Here is a 26,506-nt window from a genome sequence, read left to right on the forward strand (position 1 = left end):
CTTTTCCAATGTTTCCAATTGCTTCCTCTTCTTCTCCAGGTATTCCTGGTATCTCTGCATCTGAAGGATCCAACCTTTATGAGTGTTTTATTGATGATGTAGTTTCTTGTCATTGAGTTGTAAGCAATGGATTTAGCACCAGACATTTGTCTGTGCTAGACCTTCATGAAGGGTGTTCTCATCTTGTGGGGGGTTCCGTGACTGTGCTCCCAGTTTGCAGTCATTTTCCGACTTGGTCATCTAGAGGCATATGACATTGGCTTTGATTTCCAAGAAGTAGATGCCAAAGAGGAGCTGGCCCAGCACAGAGCCCTAAGTGACTCCACTGGTGACTGGATTCTTTGTGGAGGTTGACTTTCAGATCTTAACGTTTTGGGTCATATTCCTGAGCCAGCTAACTATCAGAATATTATAAAGGGGTTTATGCCTAGTTCAGTAAGTTTATTGAACATTCCTAATCAGGGTATTACATCAAATGCTTTAGCCAAATCTAGGTAGGCAGTATGCATCACTGTCCCCTCATCCTTTGCCTGTGACCTTTTTGAAGAAGTCCACCAAGTTCATTAAGCATGGCCTTCCTTTGACAAAGCCAAACCGGGATGGATCCAGTATGTGGAGGTCTTCTATATCCTTGTTAATAATTTCCATAATTGTTTCCATGGCTTTACAAATGAGATTAGTCACACTTAAGAGTCTGTATTTTCCAGGATGTGTTGAAGGTCCTCCCTTATGAAGAGGAGTGACCATATCAATCCTCGTTTCTCATGGCATAAAAACTGTTTGAAGACTATCGGTAAATAGTGACTCCAGGGGCCCTGACAAGTCATATTTTCGACTTTTCAGGAGGCATCCCGAGATATTATCGGGGCCCATTTAGGCTGTGTTTTTGGCTTTAGTGAGTACAACCAGTACATGCTCCCTAGTTATAGTTGGAGGGGTTATGTTTGAGGGTGTTTCTTGGGGAGTGGTTGGGGTGAGAGGTGGGTATAGCTGCAACTGAATTTGTTCACTAAAAGGTTTGCTATATTGCCTGACTTGATAAATGTGGCTGCATTAAACACCAGTTCAGCACATAGCTGTATGCTACCCTTGAGATTTCTAACTTGGCTGAAGGTGGCCTTGTGGTTATCTTTCACCTGGGAGGCTGTCTTAACCTCAAAGTTGTTTTTTTTAAATCTAATTACTACTCTTAGTTGACTATTTAGTTCGATGAGAGAGTTTTTATCTTTCTGGGAATTGCCCTTCCATTTTTTTGCCATATTTTTTTCCTTTTGTGTTATACATCTCTTTTAATTTGGGATGCCATCAAGGCAGTTTGTTTCTGGGGATAGTTCTGGTCGGCTGCTTTTCTCAGGGTTTGGAGGTGCATTGAAATTTGACAAACCATTACTTAATGAAAAGTAGTTTGCCTTGGAATAGTGTAACTTTTACAGGTTTTACTGGGATTAGAGAGTTGATTTTGATATCAAAGGAGACATCTTTATAATTGCACCTTAACAGGGAGGACGAGACATGGGGACTTGCAGAGCTCTCCTTTATTTGTGAGTACGACCTCCAGTATGTTACATCCTTTAGTGGTCATTTTCACTATTTGGCCAAGAGTGTGTGCATTTATGAAGTCCAGGAAATTTGTGCGCCTGTAGGTTTGAGACCGCATTAAGCTTCTAGGCTTATGTAAGGTTAAAGTCTCAAGAGTAGGGTGTTACGTTGGATGGTAAATGTCTCCAGTAGGTGCAAGTATGCATTGTGAGCTGCGTTGGACATGGAGGATGACCTATAGCTAGCTAAGATATAGTATGAGATTTTATCTCTGCTGATATGCACATGGAGGAATTCCAGATTGTCATCATGTTTGACCAACTTAGAGATATGTTTGATGTCCTTCTGTACTCATGTTGCAGTATTCATCACATATGGGTCTTCTCCTCTTGCTACCTGAACATCCAGCCAGTATACAAAAGTTTTCAGTCATAGTATGGTGCATGGGACATCTGACGTGGATAGCACAATGTGGGCCATAAAAGTGACATCTGCATGCACCAGTCCTCAGAACGTCTCAGCCGCCAGTCGAACGTCAAGTCTTCCTGACATCCCGGTCATCAGATCTCGAGAAAATCAGATAAGTGCCCAGTTGGGGAACCTTTCAGTCATTTTATTTTATTTAATGCCTTTTCATGTCATCCAGAAAGGGCAAGTGGAAGTGCGGCTGTCAGATACCCCATAAGGATGCCCATAATCGGTGTCTCTTCTGCTTAGGGGTCGTATGACCACGAGGCTTAATCCATTTTACAGGTGTTTGTACCCAAAACCTTGCACAGCCATTTGCATGCACTCAGTCTTTATTTAGAAAATCAACGACTTAAGCAACTAGCCTTAGGTATGGAGGGTCCCGTTCACGTACCTACCGAACCACTTAAAAAGAAGGCCAAGTCTTCCAGGCTTACCTCTACCTCTGTGCCTCCTGTGTCCAACCCTGCAGCCTGTGGCCAACATCAGCCTGGTAGAGGAATCAGGCTGTACTGTTTCAGATTTAACTGGTACCTCCATGGAAGCCGCACAATCCCACATGGAGGGCACGTCCATTGAGGCTTTACTGATGTCGGTCTCCGACGCCAGTGGGGGGTGGGGAGGACCAGCGATTACAGTAGGTCCTGTGGATCCCTCCAGTTCTTTACAGTCACCTGAAGGCCTGACAATCAAGTTTGTTCAATGGCTTTGTGGCCTTATGGCCTTCTACCACTGGGACTTCCGCGATGCCCCCTCCTACTCTGAGCCATAGACCTCTAACTTCTGATCCACCCATTAGGGAATAAGAGGATTTCTCTGATTCCTCATCTGAGGAATCACTTTCCTACACCTCTCAACTTCTTTCTCCCTTGGGGTATAGCTTCCCAGAGGAAGAATAGTCAACCCTGACTCCCCAGCTGAGGATTTGACCTTTGGGGAAACCGTTAACCAAGATGAAAGACCATTTTAATTGTGAATCCTCTGATATGTCTGAGGTCCAAAAAAGATTTTATGATCTCATTCAGATGGATTCCCCAACACCTACTGCTGTACCTCCAATTCTGCTGCCTTCCTGGATGCCTTCTCCTCTGCATCCTTGAACCCTGACTCACAACCTCCTGCTCCATGCAGGTGGGATAGATTTTATAAAGTTCCTGAATTTGCCACAGGTAAAATGTCCTCCAGCAGACCCAGCCACAATTTCCATTTCCACAGATAAGGCATCTCAACGTCTGCCCACCACCACCATCCTCCCTGCTGACAAAGATGGGAAAACCATGGAGCGTCTGGGTAAGAAAATCTACGCTTCTGCTACTCTGGCCTTCAGGGCTACAAATTAATAGACACACATGGCTAAATATGCCTCATCTCTCCTGGAGAAAGCCTCCAATAAATTGACTGAAACAGATTTTGCTGACAAAGCTTCACTGTCTTCCCTTCTGGCTCTCACCTCACAAGTCACCAGCCAGGTCAGCATCTGCTTGAGAAGATACTCATGGCTACATCTCCAGCCTATTCCACTTGACTTTAGGGCAAAGCTTATTGATGCCCCTCTAGATAAAACAGCCTTGTTTGGTGCCAAAGTGGCTGATTTAAGTCACTACAGCAGCAAAAGGGGAAGGAGATGCAGGATTTAAAACATCTGCTAGTCTCCCCATCCCAAAATTCCAAAGGAATTAGCCTGATAAAACTCAGTTTATTAGAAAACATTCTCACCCTACTGCTTCCTCTAGGTCTAGAAGAACTTCCAGGAAGAAACCCCATCTTGCTAGAGCTTCCCCCTCTTCTAGTCAGAGGCCGCCCTTTCAGGACAGGGCAGGTAGTATTTGACTATCTGCCATCTCTGAAACCTCTACTCCCTCCCTCTCTCCCCCTGTCACTATGCCTCTCTCACTGTCTTCCTGTGTGGACTACCATCACAGCAGACAAATGGGTCTTTCAATCATTCAAAACGATTACTTTATGACTTGGGTTATGCCCCCAAAGCACAAGGATATACCACAACCCCAAAACAACAGCTACACCTATTGCAGCCAGTACTAAGAACCCTGCTGGACCAAGGCACCATCAAAACAGTGCCACTGGCTACAAAAGGGAGGGGTTTCTATTCCAGGATTTTCTTAGTTGCAAGAAAGATGGTCCTTGGAGACCAATCCTGGATCTCTCAATTCTCAACTTGTTCTTTCATATTCTTACTTTCAGGATGTTGACCTTGCCAACTCTTTTCCCACTTCTGCTTCCCCAAGGATTCATGGCCACCTTAGACATAAAGATGCCTGTCTTCACATCCCCATCAAGCCCTGCTTCAGGAAATACCCGAGGTTTTCTCTGGGCGCTTCTCACTTTCAATTCCCTGCCTTGCCCTTTGGTCTCTCCACTGCACCTAGGGTATTCACCAAATCTCTGGCTCCAGTTATTGCTTTTTGCAGAACAAAAGAAATACAGATATTTCCCTATCTGGACAATCTGCTCATACAGGCAGACTGTAAAGAGATGCTTCAGCCACACATTCTCCTTGCCTCTTCCCTCCTATAGTTCCTGGGTTTTCAGATCAACTTCCCAAAATCCCATCTGGAACCTTCTTAAGACTTGTTTTCCTGGGCTGCAGGATTCGCACAGACATCCTGAGACCCTTCCTTCCCCAACAAATGGTGGAAAGTTTGACAGAACACCTATTTCTGGTCCTTCAGACAACAGAAATGACAGCAAGCCAGTACCTCAGGCTCCTGATCTACATGGCAGCCACTATTCTCATGTTACCATTAACAAGACTCCATGTGAAAAAGTTGCAGTGGTACTCGAGGTCAGTCTGGACCCAGCACTCACACCCTTTGGAGTACATGGTTCCCCTCCTGCCCTGCCTCAGATTAGAAATCCATTGGTGCTTGAAGCAAGTGAACCTCAACCCAGGCCTTCACCTCCAACCACCACATCCCAAACAGATTATGCACACAGATGCCTCAGACTTGGGCTGGGGAACAACTCTGGGCCATCTGAAAGTGCAGGGACTGTGGCCAGAGCCACACAAAAAAGAACACATCATTGTCCTCAGGTCTTCCAAACCTACTATGACAGGGGCGTCTAAAGATCTTTTCATACAATACCACAGTGCTGTGGTATCTCAACAAACCGGGGGGGGGGGGGGGGGCAAATGGCAAATTTTACTTTCTTTGCAGATTAGCTCTCCTAGTGTGTGAACTAGCCACCTGCCAGAGAGTTTCTCTGCAGGCGATCTACATTCCTTCTCTACAGAACAACCAGCCAGACCCTCTCAGCTGATCTATCATGAATGACCACGAATGGATGCTGCACAGGGGTGTTTTCCTGGACCTGGTCCACCATTGGGGAATACCCCAAATAGACCTGTTTGCCTCCTCCAACAACAGGCAACTTCCTTGCTTCTGCACCAGACTTCCACACCCTCAGGCAGTGGCAACAGGTGCCTTCTCAATCTCTTGGAAGGGGAAATTTCTGCATGCATCCCCTCCCTTCCATCTTGTACAGAAGGACAGTCTGAATGTCTTGTTGGTGACTCCCTATTGACCAAGACAGCACTGGTCCCCCCTAATATTACAACTATCCAAGGGTAATCACCACAAGTTAACCCTCAGAGTGGACCTTCTCACACAGCGCAAGGGATCCCAAATCCACCCACAGTGGTAGTCACTGCACCTCACCCAGTGGCTGATAGGATTCTGATCCCCTTCAGACACCTTTACAATGAGGACATGCTCACTGTCCTGCAGGAGGCCAGGAAACCAAATACGAGAAAATCTTGCCTTTCTAAGTGGAAGATTTTTTTCTATATGATGTCTCAAAAGACAGTTGGACCCGCTTGGCAGCGAGACCCCTCTAGTTCTGTCTTATCTGTGTGAACTTCTGCAGACAGGATTGTACTCTTCCATTAAAGCCCACTTGTCTGCCATTTCAGCATGCCTTCCTCTGGTTCCCCCCTAGTATCCAAGCTACCAGCTAAACTATTCCTTAAAGGGGTTCTTCACCTGAGACCCCCCCCCCCCAGGAAGCCATCTCCACCCCCATAGGAGCTCAGCTATGTTTTGAAAAATATAAATAAAATAAGCAATATAGCCAAGGAGCAAAACTGTGCAGAGTAAAGTCTTAAACATCAAAATGACGAGGTTTGAGTAGCAGTTGAAGTAAGTCCACAAACAGCACGTTCCATAAAAAATCCAATAGGCATTTATTAGATGCACCCGACAGGTAAGCGCTTTTGCCAAGAGGCTTCCTTAGATCATTAACAAAATTCAAACCATTACTCCTCCTTTTTATATAATTGTTACTTAATTATGCAAATAATCAGTAACAGCATTACCTATACTTAGTTAAAACTAATAGACATATGAACATATGTCTAAGTAGGACATTAGTTCATCATTGCTAAAAATATCAAAACATTTTTAAAACTAAAAGTGAATAGGCTTTTATATAACATTTTTTAAATATATAAAAACACATTTCAATTTCATCTCACAGTTAGTTTCCTGTTTTTTAATACAGGCTTTAAGGAAATCTTATCATTCAGACCTGGACTAACATGTGCCTTAAGTTTAATAATCCATTTTATTTCTCTTCTTTCGGTGTAATTTCTAATATCACCTCCCCTCATACTGGGGGTGTTCACCCCCACACAAGATGGATATGAAAATGAATTGATGAATTTAAAAAGCAGATTGTTAGCTAGATCATATAGGACTCATGAAATATCTAATGGATTTCATGGTATTGAACATTATAGGAGTGATTTAGCTTGCCCATATGTTTCTGACATTGGCAGTAGTACATATTCTAGTAGACTAAATGCAATACAACCGATTAGTCATACTAATTCTGCTCAGAAATTTTCTTTATTTTTTACACATGACTTTGGTAATGTTAGAGATTATTTATAAACATTGGAGGGTTTTAACTGTTGACTCACAAATTAAAGAGGTTGTGGGTGAGAACCCTCCATTATTCAAGAATAAGAAGAATTTACATAGAATCCTGTGTTATCCAAATATAACAGAAGCTGATAGCAATGGTTCCTATAATAAAGGTACATTTCCCTGCAACAGTTGTAATTTTTGCACTCATATTTGTAACCACAGTATGTTTGTTCATCCAGTCACCTCATATTGTCATGTTTTTGATGTGGTTGCCAACTGTAATACTGAGCATGTTGTTTACCTTGCCCTATGTACCCACTGCCCTGCCTTCTATGTTGGTAAAACCGACAGAAGGCTTAAGGAAAGAGTAAGGGAACACTTATACCAGATATGTATTACATCTAGTACCAGTGCTTTGTCTAAACATGTCCTTGAAACCGATACCTTACATACATTTAAGTTTATGGTCCTTCAGGTGAACACCCCCAGTATGAGGGGAGGTGATATTAGAAATTACACCGAAAGAAGAGAAATAAAATGGATTATTAAACTTAAGGCACATGTTAGTCCAGGTCTGAATGATAAGATTTCCTTAAAGCCTGTATTAAAAAACAGGAAACTAACTGTGAGATGAAATTGAAGTATGTGTTTTTATATATATAAAAAATTTTATATAAAAGCCTATTCATTTTTAGTTTTAAAAATGTTTTGATATTTTTTAGCAATGATGAACTAATGTCCTATTTAGACATAAGTTCATATGTTTTTATTAGTTTTAACTTTGTCTTTAAGTATAGGTAATGCTGTTACTGATTATTTGCATAATTAATTAACAATTATATAAAAAGGAGGAGTAATGGTTTCAATTTTGTTAATAGTCTGAGGAAGCCTCTTGGCGAAAGCGCTTACCTGTCTAGTGCATCTAATAAATGCCTATTGGATTTTTTATGGAACTTGCTGTTTGTGGACTTCAACTGCTTTTCAAACCTCATCATTTTGATGTTTAAGACTTTACTCTGCACGGGTTTGCTCCTTCGCTATATTGCTTATTCTATTTATATCTTTGTATGTGATTGGCTAGGGAGCATTTATTTCCTGGTGGTTTGCTCCATTGTTATTTATTTTATGTTTTGAAAAAGCTTATGCTGGCCTCTTTTGAGCAAGCAGACAAAGCTTACCCAAAACACTGTACCTGGAAAACTGTCTTACTCGTGGCTTTGACCTCAGCCAGTAGAGTCCCAGAGCTTCAAGCTCTTGTGGCTATTCCTCCTTTCCTGGTATTCCACACTGACAGGATTACTCTTAGGACCAACTCTTCCTTCATGCCTGCGGTGATGAATGATCTTTCCTTTAATCAAGCCATCCACCTTCTTAACTTCTTCCCTAACTCACAAGGGGACGGTGAGAGAGTACTCCATTCCCTGGATGTGCACAGACAACTCAGATTATACCTCCACAAAAGCCAAATCCATCAGACAGGCTGACCAGCTCTTTGTCTCCTTCCATCCCAGGGCCCTAGGGAAGGCAGTTACCAAACAAACCATTTCAACCTGGATTTCCAAGGCTATCACCTTCTGATACCAATTTCACGGGAAATCCCTGCAGGGTACTGTTAAAGCACACTCCACCAGGGCTGTGGTTTCCTCTGGAGCCTTCTTCAGAAGTTTGGACACCTCTACTATTCTTGAAGCAGCCACTTGGTCATCAGTGTACACCTTCACCAAGCACTACAAGTTAGACCATATTTCCAGAGCCAGGGCAGGCTTTGCCAGGGCTATCCTTCATGGATTCCTGGAGACCGCCTCTAGACATCCACCCACTTGCCTCTAGACGTCCACCCACTTGCCTCTAGACGTCCACCCACTTCCTCGCAAATGAGCTTTGGCACTCACCCATGTGTGGTGAATACTGCAACATGAGAATAGAAGGACATAGAAAAGTTGTGTAAAATCTTACCATAACCATAGATGTCCTCTTCCATGTTGCAGTATTCCTTACCACCCACCTACTCCTATTATTATACAGCATTTCCCCTTCTGGGTGGCACAGGGCTGTCATTTCCCATACTAGAACTGGTTCCAAGTGGGGCTTACAGATCTGAGGGCTGGTGCGTGCAGACATCACTTTTATGGCCCACGTTGTGCTAGCCACGTCAGATGTTCCATGCACCATACTACGACTGAAAACTTTTGTATACTGGCTAGACATTTGGGTAGCAAGAGGAGAAGACCCATATATGATGAATATTGCAACATGGAAGAGAAGGCCATCTATGGTCATGGTAAGATTTTACACAACTTTTCTTTATCAATGTATATCAAGACACCTCTATCTTTAGCCCTTGTCTGTGCAGCTACTGGTCTAAAAGTGTGGAAGGCAATGAAATCTTGCACTTCCAAGGTGTACTGTCTGTCGCTTTAAACAGCGTCTTAGTAACTGCACAGATATCTATATTCTTGAGTGTGAGGAGGGCTTAGAGGGAGTGTAGTTTATTTAGGCAACTGGCATTAAGCAGTAATACCTTGAGGTTCATTTGAATGGATTTTGCTGTGTTGGTAGGTTTGTCAATTTGCCATTGCCTAAAAAAGGCACTATGGGGGGTAGGTAAAGGAGGGAAATCAGCATTCCAAGTGAAGATTACTTCTGAATTTCTTAAAAACTTTCTTACTGCCCCAAGAATAATGGCTTATAAGTTTACAGGAAACAGCGAATGACTACAGATTTAAGTTTCTAGCAGCTAAGTCCCTGAATGGGAATTCTTCCACAAAGAAAAATATTGTCTTTTTAAATATTTTAAATGTTTTTGATGCATTTTTGATTTCCTGAAGAGAAGGCTGGCAATGTTATTAATATCAGGTGTTTTTTGTCAAACGGTTATTTTTTGAACAAGGCTTATTATTGAGTATTGTGGCTGGTTTGTGTGAAATTTACTGCTTTTGGGACATTTTACCTGAAGTGTAAGGATTTAAAGCTTGGGAATTGCTTTTTGTGCACTTAAAATGCTTTTTGACTGTTTTGGTGCTTGTTTAAACTTCGTGATTAGTTGCCTTCTTTGTTTTACTACTTAAGACAAGATTGCTTTAAGATGTCATATTTAAACAGTGTGAAGTGTATTTCAGGATTAGAAATAAGTTTTATGTTTGGTGCATTTCTTGACATTTTTTCTTCATTTCATGTTTTCTCTCAGTGCCCTTTCTGTGAGATGAACTTGAGTTCTGACAGAATTTTTTGTGTACTGCTTGTGCTTTAACTTTTGAGTTTTGAGGGACTGTGCAGGGAAATTTGTATGTGCTACTTGTGAACTAACTTTTTACCTTCCAAAGCACTTACCGGCAGTCAGGCTTCATCCTCAACTAGGGCATGCATTCTTACAGCAGTCCTGTTGTTCCTTGTTTCAGTGTACTGAAAAGAGAAAAGTTGAAGCACAAGCCCTTGCCTTCAGTGCAAGCTCAGTCAGTGCCTCAATTAATGGTAGGTTGACACTATGGTGGCTGTTGCTGGTTCCCTCAAGTCCCTGTCGTGTAGCCTTGTCGGCCATTATGGACTGGGGGGGGGGGTGGAGGTGGAAAAATCCTTTTCAGCTTTCCAGTGTTGGGCATGGGAGAACCATCCATTTTAGGTGCGGGAGACATCCGGGGGAAAGAGACATCTTGATCGGGATGTGTCGTCTTACCCTTCTCTGACTACTTCCAAGGATGTCTCTAGGGAAAAAAAAATAAAGGTTAAGACATTGATTATTCCTACAAACAATACCAAGGTAAGGCTCCAGGCTCTCGAAGTAACTTTATTGTAAAAACACAAGCGCTTTCACCATCAAGGCTTCTTCAGGTGTATGAAACAAGATACAAACACACCTATCTTTATACTAATAATCATTAAATCACATGTTCTAGTGGTAGTCATCTTAAAGAGATAGTGGCAAGGGCCATAGCATGAACACAAACTATATAAGAAACAATATAAAAAACTGATGCATATATAAAAAAATGTATAAAAATATGTATGAAAATATATACACACTGTCTAAGAAATTATATACAACTAAGAAATATATAAATAACTAAATATACCATAATGGAAACACACAATATTACCTTCAAAGTGGTCTATTCTTTAAAACAGGTTTCAATGGTATACAATCATTTAAACCATGACCAATATTTGCTCTTAATTTCAGAATCCATTTGGTTTTCTAAATTCTCAGTACAGATTCTGATATCCCCTCCCGTTGAAAACTCGTTGCATTTACCTAGTACTCTAAATAAAAAAATATGTTGTACATTGGTTTCTTTGATATGCTTTGTTAGAGCATTTAACATGCTGCCCTTTTTTATATGGTAAATGTGTTCCCTGATCCTGTCTCTTAGATATCTGTCAGTTTTGCCAACATAAAATTTGTGGCAGATCTGGCAAGTTGCCAGGTAAACCACATGAGATGAATTACAGTTGGCACTAGTTTTTAAAGTGTAAACCTCTCCAGCATCTGGATGTTGAAAGACTATCTTTGGATCAATGAATCTGCAGAACTGACATTTGACGCAATGTACAGTTCCACTGTTATCTCCAGTTACTATCATAGTTTGATCTCTGGGGTAGCAGAGTTACCTCCTTAATGATTTCTTATTTTTGAACATAAACTGTGGGCGTCTTCCTATCAAACTACAAATATTTTCATCTGAAGTTAGAATATTCCAATGACTATTTATAATGTTTAGTATATTGTCTTATATTTCTTGAATAACTAAAGCACATCTTTAGTTTTGATGTGCTCTTTGTATTCAGTGTATCATCCACAATTTGTTCAGAAAAATAAGGTTTAGCTCTACTGTCTTAAGTTTACTAACGGTGCTAATACTCTGGTCCACAAGCTTCTGGTCATAACCTCTTTCTGTCAATTCCCTGGATGTTCTATCCAGTTGTGCCACAAAATCTATTTCTCTGGCATTTAGTGTGGATGCTCTATATGCTTGATTTTGTGCTACGTTCCTAAAAACATATTGAGGATGCATACTGTCTTTACTTAATAAGCTGTTAACATGGCACTCTTTTCTATACATTTGTGTATTTAACTTGCCATCAAGTTCTTGTAGAATCGAAACATCCAAGAAATTGACCTTGCTGTAGGACCAATCCATGGTAAAGTTAAGAAATTGTGTTGAGTTATTAATGTGTTTAAAAAATAACTCAAGTTGACCTGTTGCCCCCCCATAACAGAAAGAGGTCATCCACAAATCTAGGGAAGAACAGAACCTGATCTTTAAACTTGCTTGTAACTATATTGCCCTGTTCCCATTTTAACATTACTGCATTAGCATAACTGTTACCACATGATGTTCCCATGGCTACCCCCATTACATTGTAAGTATTCCTTGTCCCTAAACATAAGTATATTATTTTCTAAAACTAAATTCAAAAGAATTTGAATCAAATTCACTGTGTTACTATCATATTTTTGTGTATCAGACATTAATTTGACAATACTCTGGATTCCATATTCATTGGGAATAACAGTGAAAAGTGACACAACATCTAGAGTAACCATTAATGAGCTTTTCCAACCATCATGTTGTTCTCTTTCACAGGTAAAGCTATACAAATCCGTGACAAACTGTTCAGTATCCTTAAGAATATGGTTAGAATTTTCCAAGAGTTTCCTCAAAATTTTTTCAACAAAAATGGAAATAGATTCTGTGCACCAATTTCTGCCTGCAACAATGGGTCTCATAGGGGGATTCTCCTTGTTCTTGTGTATTTTTGGTAGACCCTGGATTATAGGGATTGTAGGTTTAAATATAAGAAAATAATTAAGTAAACCTTCATCAATAAGGTCCATGCTGGCCATTTCCCTTATTCTATTGTATACAGCAGCAACCATCTTGTTTACTTGTCATATTAATAACCTTATAAAAAGTACTATCACTTAATAACAAAAACATTCTTTTATCATAATCTATTCCATCTAAAATTACAGTTTGCTGTCCCTTATCTGCAGGTCGTATCATAATAAATGTATTAGTTTGTAAACCTTTTAATGCTACACTTTCATCTTTAGATAAGTTATACCACTTCTTATAATATTTCTTTTTCTGTTCATGGAAAACCTTGTATGCATCATCTATACAGACTTGCTCAAATGCAGAAATTAAAAGGCTCAATTTAGGCATAAAAGAACTAGTTTTTTTAAAGATACAATCATTATCAGAAGTGTCATTAGCATATAAAACCTTTAACATCAGATTTCTAAAGAATAACTTGATATCAATGACAATGTCTGTGATATCAGAGTCCGATGCTGGAATAAATTAAAGTCCTTTACGTAGCACATTGCTTTCATGTTCAGATAACACATAAGGTGATAAATTAACAATCAATTCTTGTTTTCCAGAAAAGCTTTCTTGATGGTAAACGGACTTACCGTTCCATCAACTACTTTCAAGGATGTCTCTAGGGAAAAAAAAAAAATAAAGATTAGACATTGATTATTCCTAGATGTTTTAACTTATCAAATGGATGGTTTTCTTACCATAGCCAGGAGTTTATTTCAAACTTTCTGTACTGGAGTGCAGAAATCATTCCTAAGGAAAATATGTCAAAGGATTCTGGCATAGACAGAGAAGGGATATTTTCTTTGTCTGAGACTGAAGCCCAATGCTCTGATTCAGAGGAAAGAGGTCCTTTCCTGCTCCATTAGAGGAGGTTCCCTTTTCTAAGAATAGTTCCAGGCTAAATTATGTATTTTTGTGGGAGCAAGTAGATGTTCCCCCTAAACTGAGGAGATGGTATGATATGCTCCAAGTGGATTTACTTCATGCTGTGCTCTTTTCTCCTATTAGGACAGCCTTGGAGGATGAGTTAAATGCTGCCTGCAATGACACTGACACACAGCCTTCAGTCTCCTCTTCCCCCCAAAAAACGTATGAACACTTAATGCCAAATGTACTCTTGTGGATAAGGTATTATACAGGTGTCATAAGAGAATGTCCTTCCAGTCTATTCTGTCAAGTGTTGACAGCTTGGGGGATTGTTCTGACACGCTTCCTTCAGAATGTAGGTCCTCTGTGAATCTTACAATTTCTAAGCTATCTCTGGTGTCTAGACATGCTTTGAAGGGTGTGCATGATTGCAGATACTTTGTATAGGGCCACCACTACTGCTACTATTTTGGTAAGATATATTTGGGTGAATAGTAAAAAGATTTTGGATGACTTAAAGTCTGAAATTTTAAACTCTAATGTAGAGAAGAAGGTTTTGATTGGCCATGCTGCTATTCAGGTTATCAAACAGTCTGACAGAGGGGAATTAATTCAGGGAGTTAAGAATTTTCAGACCCCATATTATCAATCTTACTCCTTAAAAAATGACAAAGTAATCATTCTGTGCCATCTGCTGGTAAACAGGGAACAAAAGAGATGGCAGGAGGGAACAGCAAAGAATGGGGACCTTTTCAGAAAAAGGGATAACTACTACTCCAGAATGACTATGCCAGCATTTCCCTTCCCCCTCCATTCCTTACATCTTTAAGTCTATACCATAGACAGCAGATTGTTTGGGTACTAATACTGGTTCAGGAAGGTTGCAGTTTGCACTGGATATCCATACCTCGTTTCAGGGGAATTCCTCCCTACCCTCTGAACCATTTTTTTCCTCGGATTCCTCTATACATGCTTACCCCAGAAGTCATACTACAGTACTATTAGACCAAAGGGAAGAAGGCGTTTACTCCAGAATGTTTCTGGTTTCAAAGAACAGGCTTTCCTGGAGACCAGTTATAGATCTTGCCTTTCCCAATCAGTTTGTAATGGCAGCACTCGAAATGCCAAGTGCTGACAAGCCAAAAAAAACAAAGGTTGAAAACACAGGAGAAGAGCAAATTTCGAAAATTGCTGTTCTCCTTTAAAGTTATTTTGGGGGGGCTCCCCTGCATCCCACAAAATTGTATATAGCAACTTGGAGGTTGTCATACCTCTGAGAAAAAGGAATGTTCCAAGAAATGGCATCTTGGACTTGGTATGTATGAGTCCGTTCTTCCAGCCATTCAGTCTCCATCTTTCGGGGTTCACTCTGCATCAGGACTCCTTGCAGGCAAGCCTGGAAAACAGATGCATTTTCATTCCCATCATCAGGAATGTTCCTGTGTGCATTTCTAGCCTTTGCACTGATATCCATGGTCATTGTGAATCTTCAAAAAGGACTCCAAAAATTATTGAGGTGACTCCTTTCTGGCCTAGGCAACATTGGTACTTCCTGCTTATGGAATCAGTCAAGGGCAGTTACGACAAGCTTCCTCACAGGTTGGAGTTACTCACACAACACGGGGGGAGTTTGGTATACCATAATCTCAAATATCTTCAACTTACAGCCTGGATATTTGAATTCTAATACATTTTAGACACCTTTTTTATGAGGACTTGTAGCAGGTAATAAAGGAGGCAAGAAAACTTGTTATTGGGAAATCTTATGTTAACCAGTGTTGAAAATTTTCTTGTAGGTCAGGATTGATTTGTGTGAATTACTATTATATGATTTCTCTACTCCTTTGTCAAAGGGTATTTATCAGAAATTTCAGCATTTGTGCCTGCAAGTCCTCCTCTTCATTTCAAACTTAACTGAAAGTGTTCCACAAAGATTTTTTTCCACAGTGATACACAAGCTAACCTGTTATTTAGGTGATAGTTGGGATCTTTACTTTTTGCTGAGAAACTTTTATTTTTGCACGTTTGGAACCGTCTGTTCTGGCTGTTTTGGGTTCATCTTTTTGGTTAACTAGTTTATTACTCTGACATCTGCTAGAATGTATCAGGGTGGCAGCTATTCATGGTGGGTTTTAACCTTTTTGCATTTTTATGCTTATAGAGTTATCTATTTAAAAAATCCCCATATATGCCCTTACTACCTTGAATCTAGCCATCTATCTCCCTCATTTCTTTCAGAATTTGAATGACAGGGAGAATAGATTCTATGTACTCTAGTCATGCTTTTGCAATTCAACTATTATCTTGTCAGTACTAAATCCTTTAGGAAAGGTATAACTAACTTGTGTCATTTCAGACAATTCTATTTGGTCGTTACTATGTCTTTCCTTATTATGGTAGTAAAACATTAACAGGCAGAATTAATAGAGCCTCATTTTCTTTAATGGCATATTGGAAAGAGCATGGTGCTGTGCAGATTCTTTCACAGAGCATTGTAAACTGGATTCCTTTTCCAGATGCAAGACTGTTTTTGATAGGACCATTTTGCAGGTGCTCCTGGATCCACATTCTTTTCTTCCTGAGTTGGATAAGATTTGGTAGTCATCCCAACCAAATAGTCAAAGGCTACTACAGCAGTGAGAATGATGAACATAGTACAGTTGTGCAAGTTCCACTTACCATAACAGTAGCTATTCAAATTCCTCTCTGCTGCTGTAACCACACCCACTCTCCATCCCACTTTGTGTATATAGTTTTCTGGTTGGAATATAAACTTTTTGTTTCTAATAAATTTTGATGTATTGCTTTTATTCTCGTGTGTGGGTCGGATCCATTGTGTTGGATCTGTCTCTGCCAATATTCCAGGTCGAGGTCTTCAGCAAAGGTCATGGGCCTCATTCTTTACCCATAATGCATTCCCCTAGTTACCTCAGATCTCGTTTGCCATGCAGCAATGAGTTTTTTCAGATAGATCTCTGGGCTAAGTACAACTTTTCACTTGTATATTTTTCTAGCTTTGTTTAACTTTCTAGCTTAAATTCTTTAAAATATCTTGTTAACCTAACTACTTTGCCCAGCTTCCCCCCTTTACACATCAGTTTAAGTCAGAGGGCGCTTAGGAACGTCCGTTTTACTTGGAGAACGTTCCTTGCCTTCCCTGTTTAACACCTCTTTACCCTTTAATGTGTATGCAAAATATAAAAAAATAAAGTATAGAACTTTCTTCTGGTAGCATATTTAAATTGCTTCTTTGCTGGTAGCATTCATTTCCTTTGTGTGTTTGTGTGTCTGAGATCAAGTCCATTTAAGGTAGAGGACTTGTCCTTTCTGAGACTGAGAGTGATTTTGCTACTTTTGACTATTTTTCCTTCCCCCTTACCATTATGTCTCAAAAACAGGAAAGTAAGCCTTTAGGCTTTAAGAAGTGTGAAAAGTGCAGTAAGAAGATGCCCCTTAGTGATTCACACTGTGTGTGTGTGTGTGTGTGTGTGTGTGTGTGTGTGTGTGTGTGTGTGTGTGTGTGTGTGTGTGTGTCTATTGTTTGGGGCCTCTTCATTTGCAGAAGTTGTGTTCCATTTGCCACAACTTTAATCAGTGGGCGTTAATGGAATGCAAAAACAAACTGATTCTGATTCTGAAAGGCCTTTTGAAAATGCCTTTCTCAGAGGCTGTATCCTCTGATCCTTTTGAAAAGCTAACCAAAAGACCTTTATTGGAGCCGAGATCCTCATCGGAGCCGAAGCAGAATGCTCTGAAATTGACGAAGCCGAAGGCTGTATCGGAGCAGACATCTCCTCCCCGACTCCAACACTCCTCCGGAGCGGGAAACTACATTGGCGTCGACGACTTCCACTACTCAAACACAGGAGCCGATCTCCTTCCATTGAGAAGGTTTCTTCTAGGCTACCTTCTCCACTTTTAGCTAGGTCAAGATCACCTACCCTGTCCACTAAGTCTACCAGGAGTTTACGTGTTGAAGACGTGGATAGAGTCATACAGAGACTTTTGAACACACCTGCTTTGACCAGACTTTTTGTGGATCCAAGCCCAAAGGAGTCAGAGCAGTCTCAAACCCCCTCTTTTGTGACGGTTCCTCCACTGATCCGTCGTCCTGCTTCTGAGATGAAAGTTTCCAATATCCAGGTTGTGTCATTGCCGGGTCTAGGACCCTCAATCTCCTCAGTTCGACATCTGCCCCGGGTGTCTCCATGCCTTCGGAGCAGATCATCTCTGGGAGTCGACACTCCCCGGTTGGGTCCGCGGAGACTTGTCGGATCTCTTCCGATCCGACTATGCCTCTGGATCCTCTGCATAGGTGAGTTCGGCTCCTACCTCTGCTTCAGGGCTGCTCCAGAGATTTCTTCAGCTCTGATGACTTGTTTGTCAGATCCGGGGACTTCCTCGGAGCAGGGGGTTTCTGCTTTCAAAGTAATGAGGAGGGCTTTGACTTCTTCACAGTCTAGGACACAACCATTTTTGGTTCTTCCTCCCTCTTCAGGTGAGGTGTCTTTGTCTTCTCATGAGCTCTCTCCACAGGTCCGCAGAGCCTTAGACCTCAGGATGTACCTCAGGATACTGCCTGCTCTTCTGAAACCTCTCCAGAGTATCCCACTGAAGAGGTCCCTCGGAAGAGGACATGCAAGAGGAAGCATCTGGACTCACCGGAAGAGTCTATCACATCTGACACCGACCTCGATGAAGCAGAATGGTCCACACAATCACCTCCCGATGATGCCTCCTTTGGAGACATCCTTGAACTATTAAAACAGAGAGGCGATTGGCATTCCTCCACCCCTTTGGCTGAGGAGTCGCTCTTCCTGAAGTCCTTTGCATCTCACCCATCAACTTCCTAGGTGACTCCTCCTTTCAACGAGCTTGTGGAATTAATTTCACGAAAGGCTTGGGAGACACCATAGACCCCCCACTTCTAGGAGGACAAGTAAATACTTCACTGCCCCAAAAGAAAAGGGTTTTCTTACAAAAGGTGTAGGAGTTGATGCCATAGTCATGGCGGTGGTCACTAGAAAGGGAACTCTCTGAGATGAGTACTTCTGTCCATCTTCCTAGTAAGGACTCTAGGACCATGGATAGATACGGGAAGCTTCACATCGGAGACCTTTGCTTTGCGGTCACTGAATTATCTCACTCACTTTACTAGACTGCAGAGGAACTTGATTAAACAATTATCAGACTCCCTCCAAGGAGCTGTAGCTGATGCAGCAGCAGAGAAAGTCAATGCTTAGCTTGCTATCTTGAATTCATTAGTCAACCCGTCCATGAGGCTTATTTCTTGTGCGACTGATTGAATGAGTAGGGCAGCAGGCTCAGGTATGTCTCTTAGGAGGTAGACCTGGATGCATTTTTGTGATTTCGTGGAGCCCTTCAAGTCTTCCTTCATTAACACCCCTTTTGATGGACGGCTCATCCTTTTTGGGCCAAAAGTGAAGGAAACACTCACCAGGTGTGAACAAGAGGGTAAGATCTTTTCTGCCATTGGAGTGTGTTCTTCCACTCCTGTTAGACCTTTTCTCAAGGGTCAAAAAGGTAGTGGGAAGATGTGGTTCAGAAAATCTCAGAGGACTTACAAGACACACAAGGTGAAAGTTCCCCCGGAGGCAGAGGGGGGAACAGTAATGGAAGACGCCTTTCTTATCATAGTGGACCCACAAAATCAAGGCTCCAGAGAATCTTTCTTTGGGAGACTTTTCCAGCGCTCCTGAAGGAGTGCCTGATTGCTCATCTCTGGAGGCATTCGTTGGTGGGGGGGGGGGGATTGTCTCTGCACCAAGAAAGCTAGCTAAAGATAAATGACAGATGGATGCAGGACATAATATCCAGAGGATACATCATCCCCTTCTCCTTTCATATCCCCAAAAACAGAGTGGTTCCAGATGTTCCACCTAGTCAAAAGGAGCAAGCAACTAAAGAAATTCAAAAGTTCCTAACAAAAAGAGTCATCCAAGAAGTTCCCACAGGCCAGACAGGATCTGGAACTTACTCAGAATTCTTTTTAGTTCCAAAAAGAACAGGGGACTGGAGACCCATCTTTGATCTTAGCAACTTGAACAAATCAGTAAAGAAGACCATGTTCTGGATGGTAACACTGCAGTCGATACTTCATTTCTGGAAAAAGACAATTGGATGTGCTCGGTAGACCTTCAGGACGCATACTACCATATTCTAATGGACAGGCAGTCCAGGAGGTTCTTGTGCTTCCGGCTAGGTGCCAGTCACTTCCTGTTTCGAGCTCTGCCCTTTGGTCTCACTACAGCACCAAGAGTGTTCACCAAATGTACGGCAGTGGTAGCGGCTCACCTGAGATGCAAAGGAATCTGCGTGTTTCCATACTTGGACGACTCGCTCATAACTGCCCCGACCATGCATCACTTACTCCAATCAAGAGATTATGCCCTTCAACTCTACTCCTCCCTGGGCATTACCGTAAGTTACGAGAAGTCTGTGCTAAAACCATCGCAAACCTTACTTGTTCATAGGAGCAGAGGTAAATGCTACTACTCGGATAGCAAGACTTTCAAAACACAGGGTAGATGACCTCTGTCATCTTGTCAGAGTCCTTATAAAGAAGCCCAAAGCCACCACAAAACTAGTTCTCCAGGTCCTAGGAAAAATGGCTGCTTCCATCTTACTAGTTCCCCTAGCTCACCTCCACATGAAGGTTCTCCAGTGGATGGCATTTGCTCAGTCATCAATTTTGGAACTTCCAGTGTCTCACAAGATCATGATAACCAATGCCTGCAAGAAAGACCTCCAGTGGTGGATCCATGCACCATCAGTACTTCGAGGACATCCTTTTATTCCTCCACAACCTCTGGCAGTGGTGACCATGGATGCTTCCCATGGCGGGGGCATTTTCTTGGGAAGACAGTTCAAGGCATATCTGGCAATATTACGAGCCTCACTTGCATTTAAATGTCCTAGTGATGAGAGCTGTGCTTCTAGCATTGCTTCCTATAGGAACAATTGCAATCCAGATGGGGCAACATGTCTATAGTTTGGTACATCAACAAACAAATGGGAACCAGATCGTACCCACTTTGCTGAAAAGCTCTCAGGGTCTGGCATTGGGTGATAGCCTCTAACCGCTTTCTAACAGCAGTGCACATTCTGTGGAAATCCAACGGCCTTGCAGACGAGCTGAGCAGAGCCATTCTGTGGCCGCAAGAGTGATACCTCAATCAGAAAGTAATGGAAGTGATCTTCCACAAATAGGGCCAGCCTTGCTGCAACCTTTTTGCATCACCCAACAATGACAAATGCAGCAACTACTTCACCCTGATCCCCCTCCAGTGGGGGAGTCACCAAGGGATGCACTTGCTCACGATTGCCCCCCCCCCCCCCCGGTACTTCTTTATGCCTTTCCTCCAATCCCTCTAATTCCAAAGCTCCTACAGAAAGCGAGTTTATTGTAGACCACCATTATCCTAATTGCCCCTACTGGCCTCATCAAACCTGGCTTCCCTTCCTTCAGCCTCATCTCCGGGATGAACCCTGGATTTTGGACCCAGTTCTGGACCTTCTGACATACTTGTCACATCCTGAAACTGACAGCTTGGCTGATCCAGTTCCCCTAATTACCTGGTTTCCATCCCTCTCTTCTCCAGTCAAATGAATCATTTTTCATCCCATAAAACTTCTACCCAGAAACTTCACAGAAGCAAATGGAAGAAGTTTGTTATATGGGCAGACTGTAATTAGATAGATCCTTTTACAGCACCAGTTCATTCCGTGCTACAGTTTTTGTCTGAGATCTTCAGTGATGGAGCAGCGGCAGCCTCAATTAATGTTCAACTGGCTGCAATCTCTAATTTTCATATAGGAGTAAATGACCTCCCTATCATGTGACATAGACTTTGCAAAGCTTTTTTGAAAGACATTGTTATGCTAAGGCCTCCATACAAGCATCCAGTGCCCACTTGGGGTCTAAATTTCATCTTATCCAACATCATATTTCCCCCTTTTGAGCCCTCGGTCACATCTGACATGAAATATCTCTAGTGGAAAACCCTGTTCTTGGTAGCAACTACTTCTGGCAGATGAGTATCCGAGTCTGAGTTGCAAACCTTATCCATTAAACCTCCTTACATAATCTTTCACAAGGATAGGGTGTCTTTAAGCACTAATCCCTCCTTTCTACCCAAGGTTGTCACAGAAAATGCCATTAACCAATCTGTAGACTTTCCAGTTTTCTTTCCCAGTTTTCAAAACAAAGGAAGAGTATTCTTTGCATCTCCTAGATGTCCATAGACAATTACATTTCTGTTTACACAGAACTTCGGAATTCAGGAAATCAGCCCAGCTTTTCGTTTCATATGAGACGAGGAAAAGGTCACCCAGTTTCAAAAGTCACATTATCCAGATGGCTTTCATCATGCATGTCCCACATTTACAATTCTAAAAAGAAAGCCCTTCCAAATGTTGCTAAAGCTCATTGCACTAGATCTCTGGCCATGTCTGCTGCCTTTCTTGCTGGACTACCATTGGATAATACTTGTGCAGCAGGTACTTGGGCAAGACCTCATACCTTTATTACTCATTACAAAGTGGATTTGACCTCTAGGAGTAGAGCCTCTTTAGGTTCTATGGTTCTGGGGAATATTCTCCCACGAGCCACCCAAGAGTTGTTGCTTGGGACGTGGTCCCACACGTGAGAATAAAGGCGAGATTGACAGCATCACATAAAGAAGATGTGTTCTTACCGTAACGTTCCATGTGTGCTGTTCATCTTGTCCTTTATTCTCACAACCCTCCCTCCTCCCCCTGCCTGAACACCTGGTAGACTAGTTAACAAACAGGAATTCAGCAGAGCCATATAGCCTCCATTGGATAATACTTGTGCAGTGGGTACTTGGGCAAGACCGTGCAAGACCTCATACCTTTATTACTCATTACAAAATGGATTTGACCTCTAGGAATAGAGCCTCCTTTTGTTCTGTGGTTCTGAGGAATATTCTCCCATGAGCACCTAAGAGTTGTTGCTTGGGACACGGTCCCACACGTGAGAATAAAGGCGAGATTGACAGCGTCACATAAAGGAGTTGTGTTCTTACCATAGCGTTCCATGTGTGCTGTTCATCTTGTCCTTTATTCTCACAGCCCTCCCTCCTCCCCCTGCCTAAACACCTGATAGACTAGTTAAAAACAGGAATTCAGCGGAGCCATATAGCCTCAGAGAATATACCTTTTTTCACTCTGGTTATAATTTTATGAAAGTACGTATGCCCATTTCTCTATACATCAACAAATTGCTACCATGTGACCCCTTTTTTATGTGCTGTTGGGGGACAAACAAGACCTGAGGCAACTAGGGGGAATGCATTATGGGTAAAGAATGAGGCCCACGAGCTTCGCTGAAGACTTTGAGCTGGAGTATTGGCCGAGACAGATCCAACACATCAGCTCCGACCTACAAGTGAGAATAAAGGACGAGATGGACAACACAAATGGAACGTTATGGTAAGAACATAACTTTTTTTTTTCCGGGATTAGAACACTTCTATATTCATGGGCAAGAAAGTTCTGCAAAAGTACTGAAGTAATCTTCACTCGGAATGCTGATTTCCCTCCACAAGTAGGCTGTAGGTATGTGAGGGAGCCAGAGCTTTGTGAAGCTGGCCATTTTTTTTTTTTTTTTTATTTTTATCCTGTCCAGTGTACAACCCAAATAGCCAAAGGTTACTGCAACAGTAAGGAGTTTGAACATCTGCTGTTATGGTTAGTGCAGCTTTCACAACTGTACATTGTGAATACACAACTGACTTCAGGGAGGAGATATGGAGTACAAGTTTAGTGTCACATCTCTTTTCTTGGTAATGTTAACTTGCATTTTCCATGTAGTAGTTGTATTTCAACATTTTGATTTAATTATGTATTAAATTACAGTACACACATTGTTTGATTTGTATAGATTGTTTAAGTGCCACAAGATAGAAACTTTTCAGTTTCTCTTATACCGAATTTATTTTTCTGTTCAATTCAGGATGCTGCCAAAGGACTACCTCTCACAAGTGACAATAACTATGAAAGAATTCAAGTTGAAAAACAAGGAGACTCCTATTTGCAGTGGCAATTAAATCTACTTACCCACATTGAAAATGTACAGAATGAAGTAACCACAAGAATAGAACTTATTGAGAAAGAAGTTGATGGTAAGGAAATATTTTCCTTTAAAAGAAAAAAAGATGACACTCAATTGATCAGTCTTCTAGTAATTCTCTTCTCTGAGAGCATCATCACTCTTTGGTCCTAGAGCTTTTAGCAGCAGGTAGTTGTATACATAAATTCAGAATCTTGCACCTGCAGGTGACACCCCCCCCCCACCTTGCATTGGCTAGTAATGTTATTTATTCACTGTATGCTGAGCATTTAACTCCTTTACATGTTTGTCATTCTACAGTCTGCTTTGTATGATATGCAGACATTTTCAGCTTGACAAATTTTGATGGTTTGTGGGCATGCATTTTGTGTGAACTTCTGAATCTTTTGCATGGCTGCTGCTGTAGTTGAGTCCTCTGTGCTCCTTTGAGATGAAACTGCTTTCATGTTTAAGATAGGATTAATAGTGTGTGTTGTAACGGCTGCTTTATGTAGCACTTCATTTGACAGTTTATTTGTAATATGCCTTTGCACCTTATTTAATTGCCAGCTGATTCATTTCTCCCCCTCGCTCCCACTTATTTGAAATTGAGCATATTTTATGGACCCACTGTTTTAGATGCTTGGACATTGTAGGAATAAACTTTTTCAAGATGAGTAAGAACGAGTGGAATTCATGTGAATTCCTAAAAAATGGTCTTATACAGTATAGTTTGCCTTGTTTTAGCTTTGTCCCATTCCCGTGTCTGCTGTAACCACCCATCATCTTTGGTGATGGAGAAGCATTACAGTGGTTATTTGTAACATTAGTACATTTTCATTTCTTGGTTACCAGCACTGGTCTCACATTTCTCAACAGTACAGCTTAGGCCTTTTTCAACTTTTTGCTTGCTTTTTTCAAACCCTATTGCAGGCTTATTCCAGTTCATTGCTTCTTACTGGTTATAAAGGTTTGTTGAATGAATATTTTATCAGTGCTGCAGCAGCTTTGGTTAAACTTACAATTGTTGTACTTTTCTTGCAGGAACCATTGTCAGCTACTATGTTTTCATAAAGGAAGTCTTTACTGCAGAAATTAAGATTTGTAGATGGTGTATAATTTGTGCATTAAATGCACACTGAGTTGTGAACTTTCTTTCTAGTTGCAGGGTTGAATATTTTACAAAAGTCCAGAAGCACTACTAGAAGTCTGATTTCATAAGGAAGAATCAGAACTATTGAGGTAATCAGTCTTAGGAGGAGATACAGGAGTTAGATGTATTTCAAAAATCTAAATTTCCTGATCTAATTTTGGAATTATAAGGGGAGGAAAAATAAAAGCTTCCAAAACAACCTGAAGTGCAAAGAAAGGTGGAACAAAAAGGGATGAGAGAGGAAAAGTATGTTAACTCTTTGCTCTTTCTAAGATCGCCTAAACTGTCTGAAGTCATTAATTGTAACTGTTTGAAGTAATGCTATAAATGAGGCACTGTTGCCAGTTCGTACCTTGAGGCCACAGAAATACCTCAGAAAGAGGATTACTGGCCTCCAACAGATGCCCTATGCAGACCGTCTCAAAAAACTCCAGCTTTACTCTGTCGCATATCGCCTACTCAGAGGCGATCTCTGCCTAACATACAAAGCTATGTCAAACCCAGAGCTGTTGGACATGCTCCACTTAAAGAAATCCCAATCCCTCTGAGCTACACGCTCTAGGGACCTAAACCTTGTCACCACAATAAACATAACATGCTGGAGGGATAGATTCCTGTCCCAGAGACTTCCCATACTCTGGAACAGAATACCTATCTATGACAAATAGAGCTGCTCATTAGCACTCTTCAAGAAAAATCTTGATTATTGGATGGGAGATAGGAAATTCACCCCGGGGATCACTTCTGTGGCTCTGCTCAACAGGGGCACAGGAAAATAATTTTCTTGGTTGGCGAAAGCCAGGGTACATTTTTGGATAGGCTTATATAGGCCCTAGGGCCAATAGCCTAGTACCCTCCTATGAACCTATGAAGAGAGCATTATGAACAGAACAGCAGGAACCGAAGAAGTCTCCCTGATGGTGTAGTCAACCAAGGTGTTAGTATCACTGCCTCTAGGAAACAAGTCTTAAGAAAGATTACAAGCAATTAGGAATATTAACTATTTGACTTGTCATGAAATGCAAGCACCTTTCTCGCTATCTGTAGCAATTTTCTCCTGCAATCACTCCCCGTTGGGCTTGTATGAAACATGGATACTTTGCATCATTCCTGCTCCCTACCTTATGCAATATCAATTTAAATCCTTTTTCATTGAGCTCATCATCTGAACACATTTTGTTATTCGAGACCATGAATCTACTGAAGTACCTTGACTGGGAAGATGAAAAGGTATTTTTGTCTAAGAGAAGATATCTTAAAAGGTATATTGGAGCAAAGCAGCCCCTCCCCCAATCTTGAATTAATGATTTTCTTCACCATATTTAAGATGTAACAGAGAATACGTTTGCAAGCCTAGTAATCTAACATGAACAACTGTAAGGTAAGAACTTTATAGTGCTCTATTAAAAAATGTGCACAAGTCCACATCACAGATCTTGAAATGGTTGGTATTACAACAAAAATTACAGAGCTTCCTTTCCTAAGGTACTTTGCCACTGGGCAGAGGTTCTTGAATCTTAGATATGTTAAGAACATGTGTACTTTCATCTTAAGGGTTAAAGCAATTAAGTATCAGGCCCATTTAAATTTCTGTAAGGGAGCAGTACAAGGCCAAATGCTTAACATCACTGGCAAGCTTCTGGAAGAGGTTACCAAGCAGAAATATTTCCCCCTT

The 26,506-nt window shown here is 41.4% G+C and overlaps 1 protein-coding gene across 1 annotated transcript in view; it reads left to right on the forward strand.

Annotated features, from left to right (window-relative positions):
• Positions 1-26,506, forward strand: part of PHF20L1 (PHD finger protein 20 like 1) — a 2,880,694-nt gene that overhangs the window by 2,818,152 nt on the left and 36,036 nt on the right. Inside the window, exon 25 of the mRNA XM_044066227.1 lies at positions 23,583-23,751. Within this exon, the coding sequence (XP_043922162.1) occupies positions 23,583-23,751 (169 nt within the window). The remainder of the gene's footprint in view (positions 1-23,582; positions 23,752-26,506) is intronic.

The sequence above is a fragment of the Protopterus annectens genome, chromosome 3.part1, assembly GCF_019279795.1.
Source record: "Protopterus annectens isolate FY-2018-M chromosome 3.part1, PAN1.0, whole genome shotgun sequence".
NCBI lineage: Eukaryota > Metazoa > Chordata > Ceratodontiformes > Protopteridae > Protopterus > Protopterus annectens.